At 44.1% G+C, this 16269-nt stretch overlaps 1 protein-coding gene across 1 annotated transcript in view; it reads left to right on the top strand.

Moving 5' to 3' along the window:
* Positions 1 to 13338, top strand: part of MAP3K15 (mitogen-activated protein kinase kinase kinase 15) — a 138089-nt gene extending 124751 nt beyond the window's left edge. The window contains exons 22-29 of the mRNA XM_018554843.1: positions 1176 to 1350; positions 4425 to 4610; positions 5747 to 5852; positions 7197 to 7404; positions 10236 to 10345; positions 11651 to 11754; positions 11866 to 11942; positions 12988 to 13338. Of these exons, the coding sequence (XP_018410345.1) occupies positions 1176 to 1350; positions 4425 to 4610; positions 5747 to 5852; positions 7197 to 7404; positions 10236 to 10345; positions 11651 to 11754; positions 11866 to 11942; positions 12988 to 13063 (1042 nt within the window). The 3' untranslated portion in view covers positions 13064 to 13338. The remainder of the gene's footprint in view (positions 1 to 1175; positions 1351 to 4424; positions 4611 to 5746; positions 5853 to 7196; positions 7405 to 10235; positions 10346 to 11650; positions 11755 to 11865; positions 11943 to 12987) is intronic.
* The last annotated feature ends 2931 nt before the right edge of the window (positions 13339 to 16269 follow it).

Here is a 16269-nt window from a genome sequence, read left to right as displayed (position 1 = left end):
TCTTAATAAATTTGTCTGCACCAGGAAAGGCGCCCCCTGTTTGTGTTTTTTTCGCTAACAAGGAACATACTGATAGTAGGAAAGAGCAGAGTGACAGAAAGATGAGCGCCTCAGTCTGCTGCTTCTCCATTCACAGTCCAGCCACAGGCTGGGGGTAGGACAACACCTGTAAATGTTACTTAAAGTGACATTAAAGCATAGGTTTTTTTTTTCCCTCCCCCCAAAGTTAATGTCAGCACTTACCTTAAATGATGTCTCTTAATCAGATCGCATTCTTCTTTCCTATCGTTTCCATCTGTCCCTCCAGCGCTGCTGCGGGTCTCCGATCCATCGCTGACTCCTCTGTGCTTGCTGGCACTTCCTGTCCCCCTGGTGTCTGCATGCGGGTGCACGCATCCATATTATTATTCTTATTATTACATAGTATTTATATAGCGCCAACAGTTTGCGCAGAGCTTTACAATATAAGGAAGACATTACAATCACAATACAATTCAAGACAAGATGGTAAGGAGGGCCCTGCCCCTGGGGGCTTATAATTTAAAAGGGGAGGGGGAAATGATACATGAGGCGGTAGCTGTGTGGGGATGAATTGTTTGAGAACGTGATGGTTGAGGTGGGATAGACTTACCTTGTGTCTCTCCTCATCTCCTGGCCTAAAATCTGAACTGCGCATTAGCACGCCCCAGGATCCTTTGCGGCCACCCGGGACTTTTCAGCGCGCGGTGAAGACCTGTTTGAAAGGGTTTTTGTTTTGTTTTTTACGTTTTTGCATATATCTACTGCTTACTAGCAGTAGATATATGCAAAAAAAACTGAGGGTTTAATAACCCTTTAACTGCAGCAAAAAAACAATCAGGTCTCCTGTGCTGCTTGACAGAGCTCTGCTGTGTGGTAGAGCTGTGTAAATCTCAGGACTGGATGATCTGGATCTATGTATTTAGCAGATTTCCTAGCGTTCAGCTTTAAGTGAACCCGACATCATGAATTTGAATAATGCATATCGTTGATATTGAATGTATATTATTTGACTGTTCCTGTTACTTTCTTCATGTTGACAATCAGTTTAGCATTCTGCTACAGCGAAAAATGAACGCGCTTATGAACAAAGTTACATGACGCCAGTGAAATGAACTGTTTATATGTTGTCATTGTTCATGTTGTTTATTATAAAGTGTGCCGGATGATGGGTCAGCGTCAGAAGATAGAAGTACTCCTCCATCTCCAGATGAGAGGGACTCTGGATTGTTCCTTCTGAGAAAGGACAGTGAACGCCGTGCTATACTTTACAAAATCCTGAAGGAAGAGCAGAATAAAGTCTCATCAAATCTGCAGGAATGTCTCAATCAGGTAAAAACTGTCTCTGTCCAGACGCGTAACTAGAAGTTATTGTCACACTCACATTGTAGAACGCATGTTTTTCTTTTCACATCCATTTTCATTGCAATCCCCGCACAACGATCTGCCCCATACAATACAGCCAGACACGCCCCCTCCACTATTCAGCTCAAAGCTCCGCCACCTTTATGCTGATCAATGAGCTCCCATGTCAGTATCTGCATAATAAGTAGCACAGAACCCCACCCAGCTACAGAATGGGAGCTGTTGATTGGAAGACGGGCGGAGCAGTGCAGAGTGGGTCTCCGAGCATCGTACAGAGTGTGAGATCACTTCTTCCTTTCTGCCCCCCCAAGTGGCGGAATGCTAAGGCCCAGTCGCATATGCGACCGCTGTGACCCTGGTAGTTCCGCCAGTGTATCTGTCTGTATCTCTATGTTCTCTAACTAGTATCCTCAGAAATGGATTGGAAATAGCAGCCTGCAGGAAAGGTTTCTGGTGAACTAAACTCTGAGCAGTGTAGATAGAAGCCCTCCGATGTAAAGGTACAGTGAAGCTGGCCATGGGATGAACAAGACAAAACCACTTGTTTTCCTTATCCATGCTAAACAGTGTGGATGGGGAATCTGCCCTGCTGGCTTTTCAAGCAGCCATGGGGGTGCTGGTGATTGATTTTTGAAATGGTAATGGAAGTTGATTGGCTGCAGTCATTGTTTGGCTGACAATCTTCCACCAACCTCCTTGATTTTTCAGTTGAAGTTGTTCAAGCCAGGTGGGGCCAACAGGGCCAACCACGATTGAATTTCAGATTTCAAGCCCTGTAGGGCCAGCTTAAGTAGAGGCTTCCAGTGGCGTAACTAGATCTAAATCCCAGGGCCTCATAGCAAAATTTTGTATGGGCCCCCCTGCCTAAACCACGACTCCCCCCCTCCCCCCCCCAGTTTTGTCCACCCTGTGTGAATGAGGCCTAACACTTTACTTTAATACTGACACACCAATGAAGGCTGCGGAGAGGGGATTATAATTTGTAAGTCCACTTTCCCCAGGTTCACTGGTGTGGCAGTACTATTTTAAGGTTTAATAAATTGCCACACCAAAGAAGGATGACCCACTTTCACCTGTTTATATGGTATGGTAGTGTAAATATAACATAAAATAACAGTGCCCCACCATTATAAATCCCAGCAATACATTATAAAGCTATCCCAAGTGGCAACAGGCTATAGAGGACTACAAATCCCAGCAAAATATTATACAGCAATGCAGAATAATAAAAAGCTACATACTCTGCGCTGCTCCAGGGTGCTGGCCTGATTGTCTCCAGCAGGGGGTCTCAGGTGGGCTGTGCAGGGTCCTATGAGGACTGTGGGTGGGGTATCAGAAGGGCTTTGGGGGGCCTCAGGAGGGCTGAGCAGGGGTCTCAGAAGGGCTCCTCTGTGCTCTCTTCCATGAAGTATTGGAAATCCACAGCCCCAGAGCCATGCGGATCGCCAATAGAAAGATGAGCACTGCTCACTGCTGCCCAGGAAAACGTTACAGGCTCTTTGTGCTGGCTGGGCTCGGTGTGCTATGGGGGAAGGGGACAAGCAGTGTATAAGCGGTGCAGGAAGCAGTGTTTTGGTTGGGGGTGCATTCCCTGGGGCACCCTCTTCTCCACCGGTGCCGGAATGCACTGGATCGCATCCCAGCCGGCTCACTGCGTTAAGGGGTGGGAGGGGGCGTGGTGCTGCATTGAAGTCAATGGCACCGCAGCCACGACCATGGCACATCAATGCCTGCATTCTGGTGCGGTCAGAAAAAATAGTGCATCATGCATTAATGTGCTATGCGTTTGGGTGCGGGCGATCGCACTGTGGCCGGGGGTGGGGCGTGGCTGCGGTGCCATTGACTTCAATGCACCGCCACGCCCCTGAACTCAGGGAGCCGGCCAGGATGCGATCCAGTGTGTTCTGGCTCCAAATCGGGCCGGAACACACTGTTTGTGGTGTGAACTAGCCCTGAAGGTATTCTTAAAGCTGAACGCCAGTTATACTTATGAAATGAATCTTGCACTGCCGACACCCTGCAAGGTTTAACTGCTTGTTTAGTTTAGAGGGTGATGATTGAGGTGTTACACCTACCTTACCTCGCCTTACTTACCTTCTCGCTCTTGGTTGAATTATCTGCTGATTTCAACTGGTCAGGCTCGGTATGTGGGGGATGGAGGTGGTACCGCTGCTGCTGAGTTCTGCTGATCGGGCTCTGTATGCGGAAGGTGGAGGCAGTACTGCCGCCGCTGAGCTCTGCTGGCCAAGCTCGGTGTGGGAGGTGGAGGCAGTACCGCCGCTGCTGAGTTCTGCTGATCGGGCTCTGTATGCGGGAGGTGGAGTCAGTACTGCCGCCGCTGAGCTCTGCTGGCCAGGCTCGGTGTGTGGGAGTTGGAGGCAGTACTGCCGCCATTGAGTTTTGCTGGCCAGGCTCGGTGTGGGAGGTGGAGGCAGTACCGCCGCTGCTGAGTTCTGCTGATCGGGCTCTGTATGCGGGAGGTGGAGTCAGTACTGCCGCCGCTGAGCTCTGCTGGCCAGGCTCGGTGTGTGGGAGTTGGAGGCAGTACTGCCGCCATTGAGTTCTGCTGGCCAGGCTCGGTGTGTGGGAGGTGGAGGCAGTACTGCCGCCATTGAGTTCTGCTGGCCAGGCTCGGTGTGTGGGAGGTGGAGGCAGTACTGCCGCCATTGAGTTTTGCTGGCCAGGCTCGGTGTGGGAGGTGGAGGCAGTACCGCCGCTGTTGAGTTCTGCTGGCCAGGATCAGTGTGCGGGTGGTGGGGAAAGTGAAGTACCTCAGCCCTGCTCCAGACCGGGCCCCCCTTCTGTCCTGGGCCCCATAGGGGCCGCATAGGTCGCTATGGTGGTAGTTCAGCCACTGGAGGCTTCCATGGATAGTGGCATCGTTGTGGTCAGCCTGAATAAGCCATTGATCAATTTATGACAAAGACAGGATTCTAAATATATTGCATTCCTTGTGCTACTTCTGTCTCCCTAAACTGTTATGGACTGTTAGAAACGAAAACATTTCTATGTATTTAAGAAGCACCATGTCTGTTTTGCAGAGCTCAGAAGATGTGCAGCTCTCAGACACCCACATCAAACAGATTATCAGTATTCTGAGAGACTTCATCCGCTCCCCAGAGCACAGGGTCATGGCCTCCACAATCTCCAAACTAAAAGTGGACTTGGACTTTGACAGCACGTCTATCAATCAAATCCAATTGGCCTTGTTTGGGTTTCAAGATGCAGTAAGTTCTGAATTAGTGTAAGCCATATTGACTCAGATAATAACTGTGCAAAGGTCTGCAATACCCAATGCCAACCAATCTGACTTTACACTACTGAAGAGTACATCTTCATTGGTTGCCTTGTGCTACCACACACTGTAAGACCAACAGAATCTCAAACTTCTGTCAACATGTATAGAAATGGTATTTGTTTTTGCTTCTCTTTGTAAGTGAGAAAACACTAACAGCTTTTCAGAAACCATATCAACTAGTGGTTTTTATTGTAAAACGTAGAATGATCAAGTTAATGAAATTTGAAACTTGGGATCCAGCTAGCATAGGGAGGGTATTTAGTTATTTTAAAGAAGAACTCCAGGAAAAAAAAAAATGAATTAACCCTTGCATTGGGGCTAGCCCCACACTAGCTCATTTGTGCCTAGGTGCTAAAAAAAAAAGTTATACCCACCAGACCAACTGAGCCGGCTTGTTCTTAGAGGGGTGTCTAGAACGTCTTTTCCCCTCTGCCGCAGCTGTCTAAGGATCCTGGTATCATCACGCTCTATACATTGTGCATAGACTGTGTTTAGACGTGAGGATGCCGTGGAGCAGTCCAATCTGTGCAGCGGAGAAGACACACTTCAGTGATCACAGAAGCAGGGAGCCGGCTCAGATGGTCTGGTGTGTATAACTTTTTTTATCACCTAGACAAGAACAATCCCTGTAAGGGTTAAGAAATCGTTTAACCGGAGTTCTGCTTTTATCCACATGTGTTTACCATTTTAATAATATGGTAGATCCCTTCGCACGCCTGACCGGAAAACCCCAAAGAGCAGGGGCAGTGGCGTTGGGGTGCTGGAGCGAGAAACTGTAACTGGTAGAAAGTCACTCCCACTCCAGAAACTTTTGTAGTCAATCTTCTGTATTGACCATCAAAGTGTCACATAACTTTAGCTTTCGAGACTGTCTGGTCTCTTCTTCAGGCAAAACTAAAGTGTGCCATTTTAATAACCCCCAAAATCCTCAACAACTAAACCAATATTGTTATTGTAGAAGTTCTATAAATGTACAGTACTAGTCTGTATGCTACTGTAATTATTGGATGCTTTTAGGAACAGCTGTACAACTAACAGTGATCTGCTGTTTCGCTATCCTACCAGGTTAATAAAGTCTTAAGGAATCACTTGATCCGGCCACACTGGATGTTTGCTATGGATAATATCATTCGTCGGGCAGTGCAGGCAGCTGTCACCATTCTCATTCCTGGTAAGATGATTGAACCTTTTGCTGACAGAGGAGGTGTGATGGAGTGATTCTAAAAGATGGTTTCTCATCAGCTGTTATGGGTTTGCCTGCTGTCATTGTTTTTGTATGACCTTGTTGGAAGACAGGTTATAAAAAAAGTGTTGTTTTTTTCCAAAAGTGGATTCATTTTCAGTAAAGTATTTTAAAGCAGAATTTGGGGTAAACATTTTCTTAACCCTTGCAGTGGTGCTACCCCTGCACTGCAAGGGTTAAGCGCTCGTTTTTGTCTAGGTGCAAAAATAACCAAGTTATACTCTCCTGAACCTCGCAGTGCTGTGACAGCACTTCCTCCAGCCTGTGTGCTCCTCCACTGCAGCGACCATTGTCCCTCAGCATACCACTTTATTGGACATGATGACTCCAGGACCTGGGAACGTTGCAGTGGAGGGGAAGAGAGGCTCCAGGGACTGGTCTAAGAGCAAGGCGGCTCATAGGATCAGGTCATTATAACTTTGTTATTTTTGCACTTAGACAAAAACGAGCACCACTGAAGGGTTAAGAATTTTACCCAGAGTTCTGCTTTAACAAATCTATTTTATTATAATTGTTTTACATTACAAAGAAAACATTGCACTCATTGTTTCCTAACTTCTCTTTATGGAGGCATGCTGGCGGTAAGCACAGCTGTGGCTATAAGTTTGGAAATGTGTTCTGCTTGTGATAATCAGGCCTGCACTCAGGGGTGTCCCAGACGTGGTGCCACCCAGTGCGGCCACCAGGTGACACCCCTCTGGGACGTCATTATGCATGCACATGATAACTTCACGCACACTTACCTGCTGGCGGCCATCTAGGTGACAGACAAAGATAGGAGGGGACGTTCACCCGGCGGGTCCCCTCTTCTCTCATGCAACTGTTGGGTTCTTGGTCCATGACTAAGTGCCCAACTTTTCAGAGGAGGTGATGCCAAAATGACTTAGTCATTTTGGTATCACCCCTCCAATGGTGTCACCCAGAGCGGGCTCCCCCCCTTATGATGCCACTGCCTGGAACGACCAGCTCCATGGGTTGTGTCAGACTTTGTTAGTTGGGATCATACCAGAGAATTGTTTGAAACTGTACAGTCAAATGTTTTCACAATAAGGATGAGCTTGTTATTATTGCTAAGTATGGAATATGAACATGTAACATTTTAGATTTACAGATGTAAAAATGTATTTTCTTTAGATAAATATGTGGAAAAGCATACTTCTTACTAAAGTTTCTCTTTAAGAAGTATATTATTAAGTAAAAAGCAATAACTTTATAAAACTGTGTCTGGTGGAAATCATTGTAAAATTGAATGTGTATTTTGGTGATGCACAGAGCTCAGAACACATTTGGGACCAGTGTCCGAGAGTGAAGGAGTGGACAAGGAAGTAGAAGATGAAGAATACCCACTGGTACAACAGAACAACACAGAGGAGGTTGTCCATACATCAGAGGTCAGCACCATCAGCTCGGTGGTTTCACATGACATCCAAAGCCAACATTTAAACCTCCAGCTTGGAAAACTCAGACAAGAGACCAACAGGTATTATTATTAGAAGTTGCACTGCACCAGTTTTACACATGTATCTACCTAGACCTGCTTGTTTGATTTATTCATTTAGGTTGTTAGACAAATAACTTATTGGTGGTAAAGTGAACCCACTTTCTAAGGTAACAACAGTGTAGAATTGCAGACATTGGCTGTAGATGGTACCTTCCGCTCAAGTTGGGATTAAGCCCTTCCCCCTTCCCATGCTAAATTTGCTTCTGTCATTCAGCTGTCAAGTGCCAGAGCCTCAACCATGGAAATTCTTTCATTTTATGGCTTTTTTGAAGGGGTGGCCCAAAGGAAACGGTTACAGTGCCAACAGATATAGAGCATGGTTTCAGGATCACCAATATCCTACGAAACCATTTTATACCAGACAGACTCTTCTCCTAGTAATTTAGCTAATCCAACCTCAACTAAACTACGAACCTTTGATCAGCTTAACAACAAATATGGAATACCCATCAGATTTCTACTATTCATATGTACAAATTACACATGAAATCTCTGTACACTAACCCAACCTATACCTTGGAAAACATAGCCCACGGGGAAGCATTGTTGTCATGGCCTGTCCCAACAACTGATTACATAGTACATAATATCATATTTTTTAGCAAAGCCCCAGAATTACTAGAAAATTGTAGCAAACATTATTACAGGTAGCCAGAAAAGACTTCAACCTATATCTCCTGGGCTATCTTCTAAGGCAGTGGTGGCGACATAAGTCCATCAAGTCCAACCTATTGCGTGTATGCATTTATGAGCTGATGTGTGCGTGTATATGAGTCCATGTATGATTTTTCTCTTAGCCATACCTGTACCCCTAAATGTTCTGGTCTCCCAGGAAATCATCCAGGAGTCTCTTGAATGATTCCACACTCTTAGCTGAAATCACTTCCTGTGGCAGCGAGTTCCAGACCTTAACCGCTCTAACTGTGAAGAACCCCTTGCGCCCTGTGTGAAAAAATTTTCCACCAATTTTAGGTTGTGCCCTCTGGTCTTTGTTACAGAGCTGACCGTAAACAGTTTGTTACTGAGGTTGCTGTCACCCTTGAATAGTTTATACATAAAAATCATGCCCCCCCTTAATCTCCTAACCTCTAACGAGAACATATTTAATTTTAACAACCTTGTTTCATAGGTTAGAGCCTCGAACCCTTTAATGAGTTTGGTTGCCCTCTTCTGGACTTTTTCCAGCTCAAGGACATCCTTTCTGAGTATTGGTGACCAAAACTGGACCGCATACTCCAGATGAGGCCGAACCAGTGATCTAGAAAAAAGCAAAATTATAGACTTGTCCCTGCAATACATTCCCTTCTTAATGCAAGACAGGACTCTGCTAGCTTTGTTTACAGCAGCCTGGCACTGCAAGCTGTTCTATATTACGCAGTTTATCAAAGTTCGCCTTCCTGAAGTTTAGACTTCTTGTCCGCCCATTCCCCTTCCCTTTCTTGTAACCAATATTGAAGGCAATCACCTTGTGATCACTATTGCCCAATGTCTCCCCGATTACAACATCCTCAATTAGCTCCGTATTGTTGGTGATGATCAGATCTAGGATTGCATTTTCCCTGGTCGGGACCTCAACCATCTGATCCATAAAATTGTCTTGCAACATATTAAGAAAACGGGCTGCCTTTGACAATTTTGAAGTTCCATTAGCCCAGTTGACATTCGGGTAATTGAAGTCTCCCATTATCACAACATTACCCTCTTTTCCCGCTATTTGTTTAGAGGTCAGGTGGGTAAAAGACATCCGTTCACCACACAAGTTAAGGGTTCGATTTTTGCACAAACGTTTGTACAAAGAATACGGTCAGAACATTCAATACTGGCATCAGAAACTTGCCAATTGTCATTATATAGTTCGTTTTTGCTTTTATGTAACATTCTATTTCGGAATGAATGAAGTTCACGAATGAACACCACACTGACTATTAGAAATTCCTTTGATCGAAAACATTTTTCCAACATTCTCCTTTGAAGATTTTCGTGAACATTGTCATTTTCGTCTGTCGATTGCACCATACTAATTGATAGATATGTGAACTAACCTTCCGAAAACGACTTCTTTCATATGGAATTGTAACTGTGCATACCCTACTTTACAATGTGACTGTGCAATCTCCTTTAAATCTACCAACAACTATGTAGTGCTGGGGCCTGCCTGATTGTATACAAATGCAATGAGTAGTTTAGGTAGGTTCTCATATTAGTTCCGTTTAGTTTAGGTAAATCTAAATGAGATTGTTCAAAGACTGTACAGTAAGATTATAACGTGCATGGAAAATCTTGTTGCCAAATTCCAACAAACATGGCTCCCATGGGATATGCCCGGGTATAGCCATAAAAGCCCTTCACAAATATACCTACTCTATCGTAGGACGACTTGAATCTGCACGTTCCCAGTCAGAGGGACCACAGCACTACTTAAATGGTATCGGTTAATGATAATATTTCTTTTTAAATGATTTATTTCACCAGCCTTGACTATTGTAATGGGAAACAGCAGAAAACCAGTGCAAAGTTATGCTGCAGTTATATATCAACATCTTTGAGCTTCAAATGATGTATGGCTGTACGTTGATATGTATAGATTTGCTTACTTGGTTATGGAAGTCAAATGTCAATGCATAATGTGCTTGTTTATCTCTCTGGGAAAAAATGCCCAACCAATAGTGACATTCTCCAACAATTTAAGTAGAAATTAGATTATGGAAGACTCCCATATGCTACTATCATGAATGACCTAATAGATGAGATGGGTAATTAAGTTCAGATTCCTTTTACTTTTTTTAATTGTTTTATTATTTTTATTGCAGGTTATTAGAAGACCTGATACAGAAGGAACGCGAATACCAGTTTCTGTTAAAACAATGTCTGGAACAAAGGGGTCATGACTTGCATTTACTCCAGATAAAATCAAGCATGGGTAATTGTTTAACCCTTGCTTAATCTTCATCTTTTCTCGCATCTTAAGCTGTGTCACACCGTGTTTTGTTGCACTTTCCCCCATGTACAATATTTAAAAGTTGCCTTAGGAACAATTATTTGTTTCACTTAGAAACCCTATAAATTATTTTAGACAAGGTGAACCCGCACTGTACTTGGTGTTTGCACATATGGCTGCCTAAGACAGATACAGATGCTTTATAAAAAGAAGCAATGGTGTTGCTGTCTAAGCCCTTCCAGCTTCTTTTTCCACAGGATGAGTGTGTCACGGATGCCGGCACAGGTGTCCCCACACAATGTGCAGGTACCCACAACGGCAGACCAAACATGTATGACCACACCAGACAAGGCAATTAAGCTTATTTTTTTTTAAATTAATCTTATATATATATATATATTTTTTTTTTAATTATTATTTATAAGGAGCCAAAACATAACATAATAAGTAATTGCAACCAAAAACTAGGAATAAACCACAGAATACCCTCACAGGGTATAACGGCATGAAAACCTTGGGAGCAGGCAATAGGACTCAAGAACATAAACAGGGAGCAGGGCTCTGGAACATAAACAGGGAGCAGGGCTCTGGAACATAAACAGGGAGCAGGGCTCTGGAACATAAACAGGGAGCAGGGCTCTGGAACATAAGCAGGTAGCAGGGCTCGGGAACATAAGCAGGTAGCAGGGCTCGGGAACATAAACAGGGAGCAGGGCTCGGGAACATAAATTAACAGGACTCGGGAACATAAGCAGGTAACAGGACTCAAGACTGGGGACTCAGGATTCACAATATACTGAGCCATCGTCCTGAATGCAGGGAGGATTTAAATACCCTCCCAGGAAGCACCAGGTGATGGCCAAGTGCTGGCAGCTGGGAGACACCCGCAGGTGAGCACTGGAGCTGCAGGTTCCAGCACCACCCAGTGGTGGTCTGGTACCTAAGAGTTCCCAGCTGCCTGGAGACACCTGCAGGTGAGCACAGGAACTGCAGGGCTTAGCTCCAGCACCATCTGGAGGCACTCTGGATCCTAACAGAGTGTCTAATGCTTTGCCCATGCAGGACAGTTCGATTTAATGCCCATCTTCCCAGAAGCTCACATTTCATTAACAGAAAGCGATAGGCACACAGGACCTTTATGAATGTAAATGTAGTTTATTGATGAAACTAGTATAAGTGTCAGGTGCTTCTGTTAGTACATGTCTGGTTACCATTTCACAAACAAGGAAAATATGATTACAGCTCCTTTAGATCAGTATGATTACATTCATCTGGCTTGTTCCTTAGATAACCCCAGATCTGCATCGTATGTATCAATTGGCATGAACAAAGACCAAGAGCTGGTGGAATGGCTGAGGCAGCAAGGTGCAGCTGATGATGTGATTGAACAGGTATGGCTCTCCATTCTTCACTCTTCATCTTTTTTTATCCAGACATGCAATCATTTATTAGACGCTGAATGTATGTAATTGCTTTTATATTTACATGTGTCATTTTTTCAGTTTGTGGAAGAAGACTACACCCTTTATGATGTTCTGCATGATATCACCAAAGAAGACCTGAAAACCCTTCGACTCAGGTATAACAAGTGATCTTGTGCGTTAGAAAGAAATGTTTCAAAGGCCAACCATCCCCTCTATATGAATGAAATATTATTTAATAGTTAATTCACAAAAAACACAGCTCAGATTCCCGAACTGGCTTGCACTGTATTTGCATCCCAGGTGCAGGAAAACAAGCGCGCCCTCGCCTAAAACAACTAAATCCAGAAAATAGCTGCACTCCAAGGGACTTCATTAAAAAAAATCTTTATTTATGGAGCAAATACACACTATAAAGTTTCTACCCATGTGGGGTCAACACTAACGCGTTTCACTATTTTGGCTTACTCATACACTGTAAGTAAGCCTGAATGGTGAAATGCATTAGAGGTTGAGCATACATGGGGAGGAACTTTACAGTATGTGTTTGCTCCATAAATATAGACTTTTATTTTCTGTGAAAACCCTTGGAATGTGGCTATTATTTAATATGTACTTAGAAATACTCTACATTCTCAAGCAAACTCAGACAAAGATGAACAAATACATGTTTATCACCTTGATATGAATGAGTGCAGTGCACTGTAATCAACGCATTGAACTGTTGCCTTCAAAGCGCACACCAGTAACCACACGGTATCGTGCGCTGCTGATGTAAATGGGCCATTGAAAACCAACTGCCTTCCCATAGCTGTCTCCTGGAGCTCGTCCAGCCTGTTGTTACACCAGCAGGGGAATTTGACGGAATCTGGAGCCGCTGCCCATAGCAACCAATCAGCTTCTTTTTTAATTTTTTTCAGTTAAGCTCTGAAAATGAAACGGAGAAGCTGATTGTTTTCCACTGCTCCAGATTTTGTCTGCTCTGGTTTCACTATATTCCTCTATTATGTTTTCAAGTCATGATTATTATTTTTTTCCCCCATAATATTAATGATACTGTTGAATGTGTTTGTATGTTTTTATCACTATCAGCGGTTTGCCTCTCAGTGAAGTTACAGTAGTTTTAGTGACTCAAAGGGAACAATTGCCTTATCAGTAATTCATTATGATGTCCAGAAACTGATTCTTTTCTTTCTGTCGCAGGGGTGGATCTTTGTGCCGGTTATGGAAAGCTATCTCCAAATACAGAAAGCCAAATAAGATTGAAGCCAACTATTAACCATATAAATACTTTGATGCAGTGAGCTACCTAAACTGTACATTATAGAGAGAAAAACATTCCAGCGTTAAGTTATTTATCTTTTGTATATCACTTGTATAGCTGCTCCTCCACTTTGAATGTTTTTCTTACAAGTAGATGTATTTCAATTCTTTGTACTGTAACATGAAAATATCACATAGGAAGTTTCTATCGTTCTGATGAAAAGACCGTCGAATGTTTGTCATTCTGGATTTTGAAAAGAGGTTTTTGTAAATGAATGTAAAATGTGTAGTTACGTTTTAAAATTGATAATAAGTGACTCTGATTGATGTATGAAAAGTGGGGTGTACACCTGCAGTCCTTGGAGGGGGGTGGCTTCATACTGGCCAGATGTGTGCCATTGTCAGTTCATTCTGTTTAATTACATCTTACATCATTGTCTATTTGCTGCCAATTAGCCAACTCGTAAAACTGAGGATGTCAGGAGTTGTGCACCCCTGACATAAAAATGTGTAAGAACACCTATTGGGGCCCAATAATCCTTTAAAGACGCCTATCACAGCATACCAGCAATGTCACTAGGTGATAGTGGCAGGGCAGCCATCAGAAATTTTGGGGCCCCTTACATGGCTTTAGGCCGGGCCCCCCCACCATGCCGCTGGACGCAGGGCTTAGTGACGCGCTGGACGCAGGGTTTAGTGACGCGCTGGACGCAGGGTTTAGTGACGCGCTGGATACTGGACCCACCTGAGAGTGACCCTGCAGAGCCCACCATAGATGCACAGCCCATCTGAGACTGTCTATGGTGGGCTCTGAAGGTGTCTCAGGTGGGTTGGTCAGGGCTGCATCCCTCCCCTCCTTTCCTTCCTAGCTCCTCTTACCTGCACACATGGCCTCGTCTGCCGCCGGACTGGCCAGAAGTGACGTCACGTCACTATCGTGACATCACGTCACTATCGTGACATCACGTCACTATCGTGACATCACTTCACTATCGTGACATCACTTCACTATCGTGACATCACTTCCGGCCAATCTGACATCAGACGAGCAGCGTCGCTGATGGGGCCCAAGCTTGTCTCAAAGCCGCTGGAGCGGCAATGCTGGGGCGCTGCAAGGGCCAGGCCTCCGCCTCTTTGCCCTTCACCGTCGGCCGATAGTCATGTAAGGGACCCGGGTGGGCCCCCAGGCTGCCGGGGCCCCTTACATGAGTATCGGCCGTACCGCTGATGGCTGCCCTGTATAGTGGACTACATTCTTTGCATTGCCAGAAGTTGTCTTTTTTTTTATATGAAATTTAAAGTATACGTGTTTAAAACAAACACTCAAATGTAATATATTAGTGTGCAGTACTAGAAAAATAAGTGACCTCAGTATCTAACTGTTATTCTTCATAAGCCCTTTTGGGGCTTTTTACTACAAATGCTGACAGTTGATGTGGCATGCTAAAGTTATACACAGAGGTAACACCATGCAGAGCTGTTGATGGAAAGTCAGTGACATACAGGTGAAACTCGAATAATTAGAATATCGTGCACAAGTTCATTTATTTCACTAATGCAACTTAAAAGGTGAAACTAATATATGAGATAGACTCATTACATGCAAAGCAAGATAATTCAAGCCGTGATTTGTCATAATTGTGATGATTATGGCTTACAGCTCATGAAAACCCCATGAGTCTATCTCATATATTAGTTTCACCTTTTAAGTTGCATTCGTGAAATAAATGAACTTGTGCACGATATTCTAATTATTCGAGTTTCACCTGTAAGTCTAGCAGGAAGCTAAGACCAGCACCTTGCACTGACATAGGGGTTGGGTAGTGCTTTAGAAGCAGACTGGGTTTTGGTAGCCTACCAGAAATATCTGACTTTAAGGGCTTGTTCACACCAAATGCAGAGCAGATCTGCATGAGTTTCTGCACACGCAGTGCAGTGTTTTTGATGCTTTCCGGGCCGGTTTTTCTTTTTCGTTTAGAATGGGCTTTTAGTGCGTTCCAGGGCGTTTGCAATGCTTTCCAGAGCAGGTAAAATAGGGCTTGCTGCAGTTATTTTTACATTCTCTGGAACTGAACGCTGCGGTGTGAACTAGAGCCCAAAATATAATTGTAATACATTTGACGCAGTTTTGATCCGGTCTGTAACTGCTCTGCTCCTGGAACGCGTTTGGTGTGAACAAGGCCTAAGTTACCAAAGGGACCAACACTGGCCCCTTCTGATACCGTCCACCCCCCTGTCCATCTACCTTAAAGCCCATTTCCACCATTGTAAGTGATTAGCATTTATGGTGGTAATGTACAGGTGCAGCGATGATGTATATGCGTGAACAGTTACATGACTCACATTGCTGGCTTTCTTCATTTTGTATGGACTTTTTAGTAGGCCTGAGTCCTACAAATTTAAATTTTTCTCCACAGGAAACTCTGACATTGGGGTTGGATTGTAAAGCAGCAGATCCCCTCCCTAAGAGTCATTGTAACAAGATCACTGCACACAAGCTCTGCCTTTCCAGGTCACAATATACTGTTCGGGGCAGGGGTTGCCACTACGAATACTAATGATTAGGGGGGAGAGCTCAGAGAGCGAGTGTTCATTTACTCAGACTGTACAGCACAGAGGCGGCCATTTCAAAAGGAGTCACGAGGAGATGACGAAGTCATCTAACAAAAGTAAGTTTCTGTGTTCATATACAGAAACTGCATATGCCTGCTTTATGGTCACATGTTAAAAAAAATACCTCCACAAAGGTGGAACTGGGCTTCATATTAGAAGAAAAGGCATCACAGTAACTCCCCTTTGCTTGATCATCTGTGCATACTGTACATTTGTAATAAAGGCATTCTATTTGTTTAAATGGTTTCATGTGACTGTCCGTGGAGGCCCGACAATACTTCTGAATATTAGTGAGGTCCTCACGGCGCCATTAATCGCTCCCAGCATTGTCAGCCAGTAGGAGAGTTTCTGCCAACCAGCCACAGAGAGAAAGAGTAATGAGCTGGAGCAGCACCAGAGCTTTGTGGTCATGTGACCGTATAGAAAGCATTTTTAAAAAAGTGTTTAGAAAGCGATTTAGTTCAAAATGTATACAGGGAGGAGCGCAAAGGTGAGTTATTGTGATGCCTTTTCTTCTACCTCAAGTCACATCTGTAGTTCCTGTGTAGCTGTGTGAAGGTCTCATTCACCTACAAAGGTAACTGAGGTCTGATCCACATGAGTGATGTT

Source organism: Nanorana parkeri, unplaced genomic scaffold, assembly GCF_000935625.1.
Source record: "Nanorana parkeri isolate BGI_ZX_2015 unplaced genomic scaffold, ASM93562v1 scaffold175, whole genome shotgun sequence".
Classification (NCBI taxonomy): Eukaryota; Metazoa; Chordata; class Amphibia; order Anura; family Dicroglossidae; genus Nanorana; species Nanorana parkeri.
The sequence above is the reverse complement of the archived record's forward strand: the minus strand, read 5'-3'. Positions and strand labels throughout refer to the sequence as shown.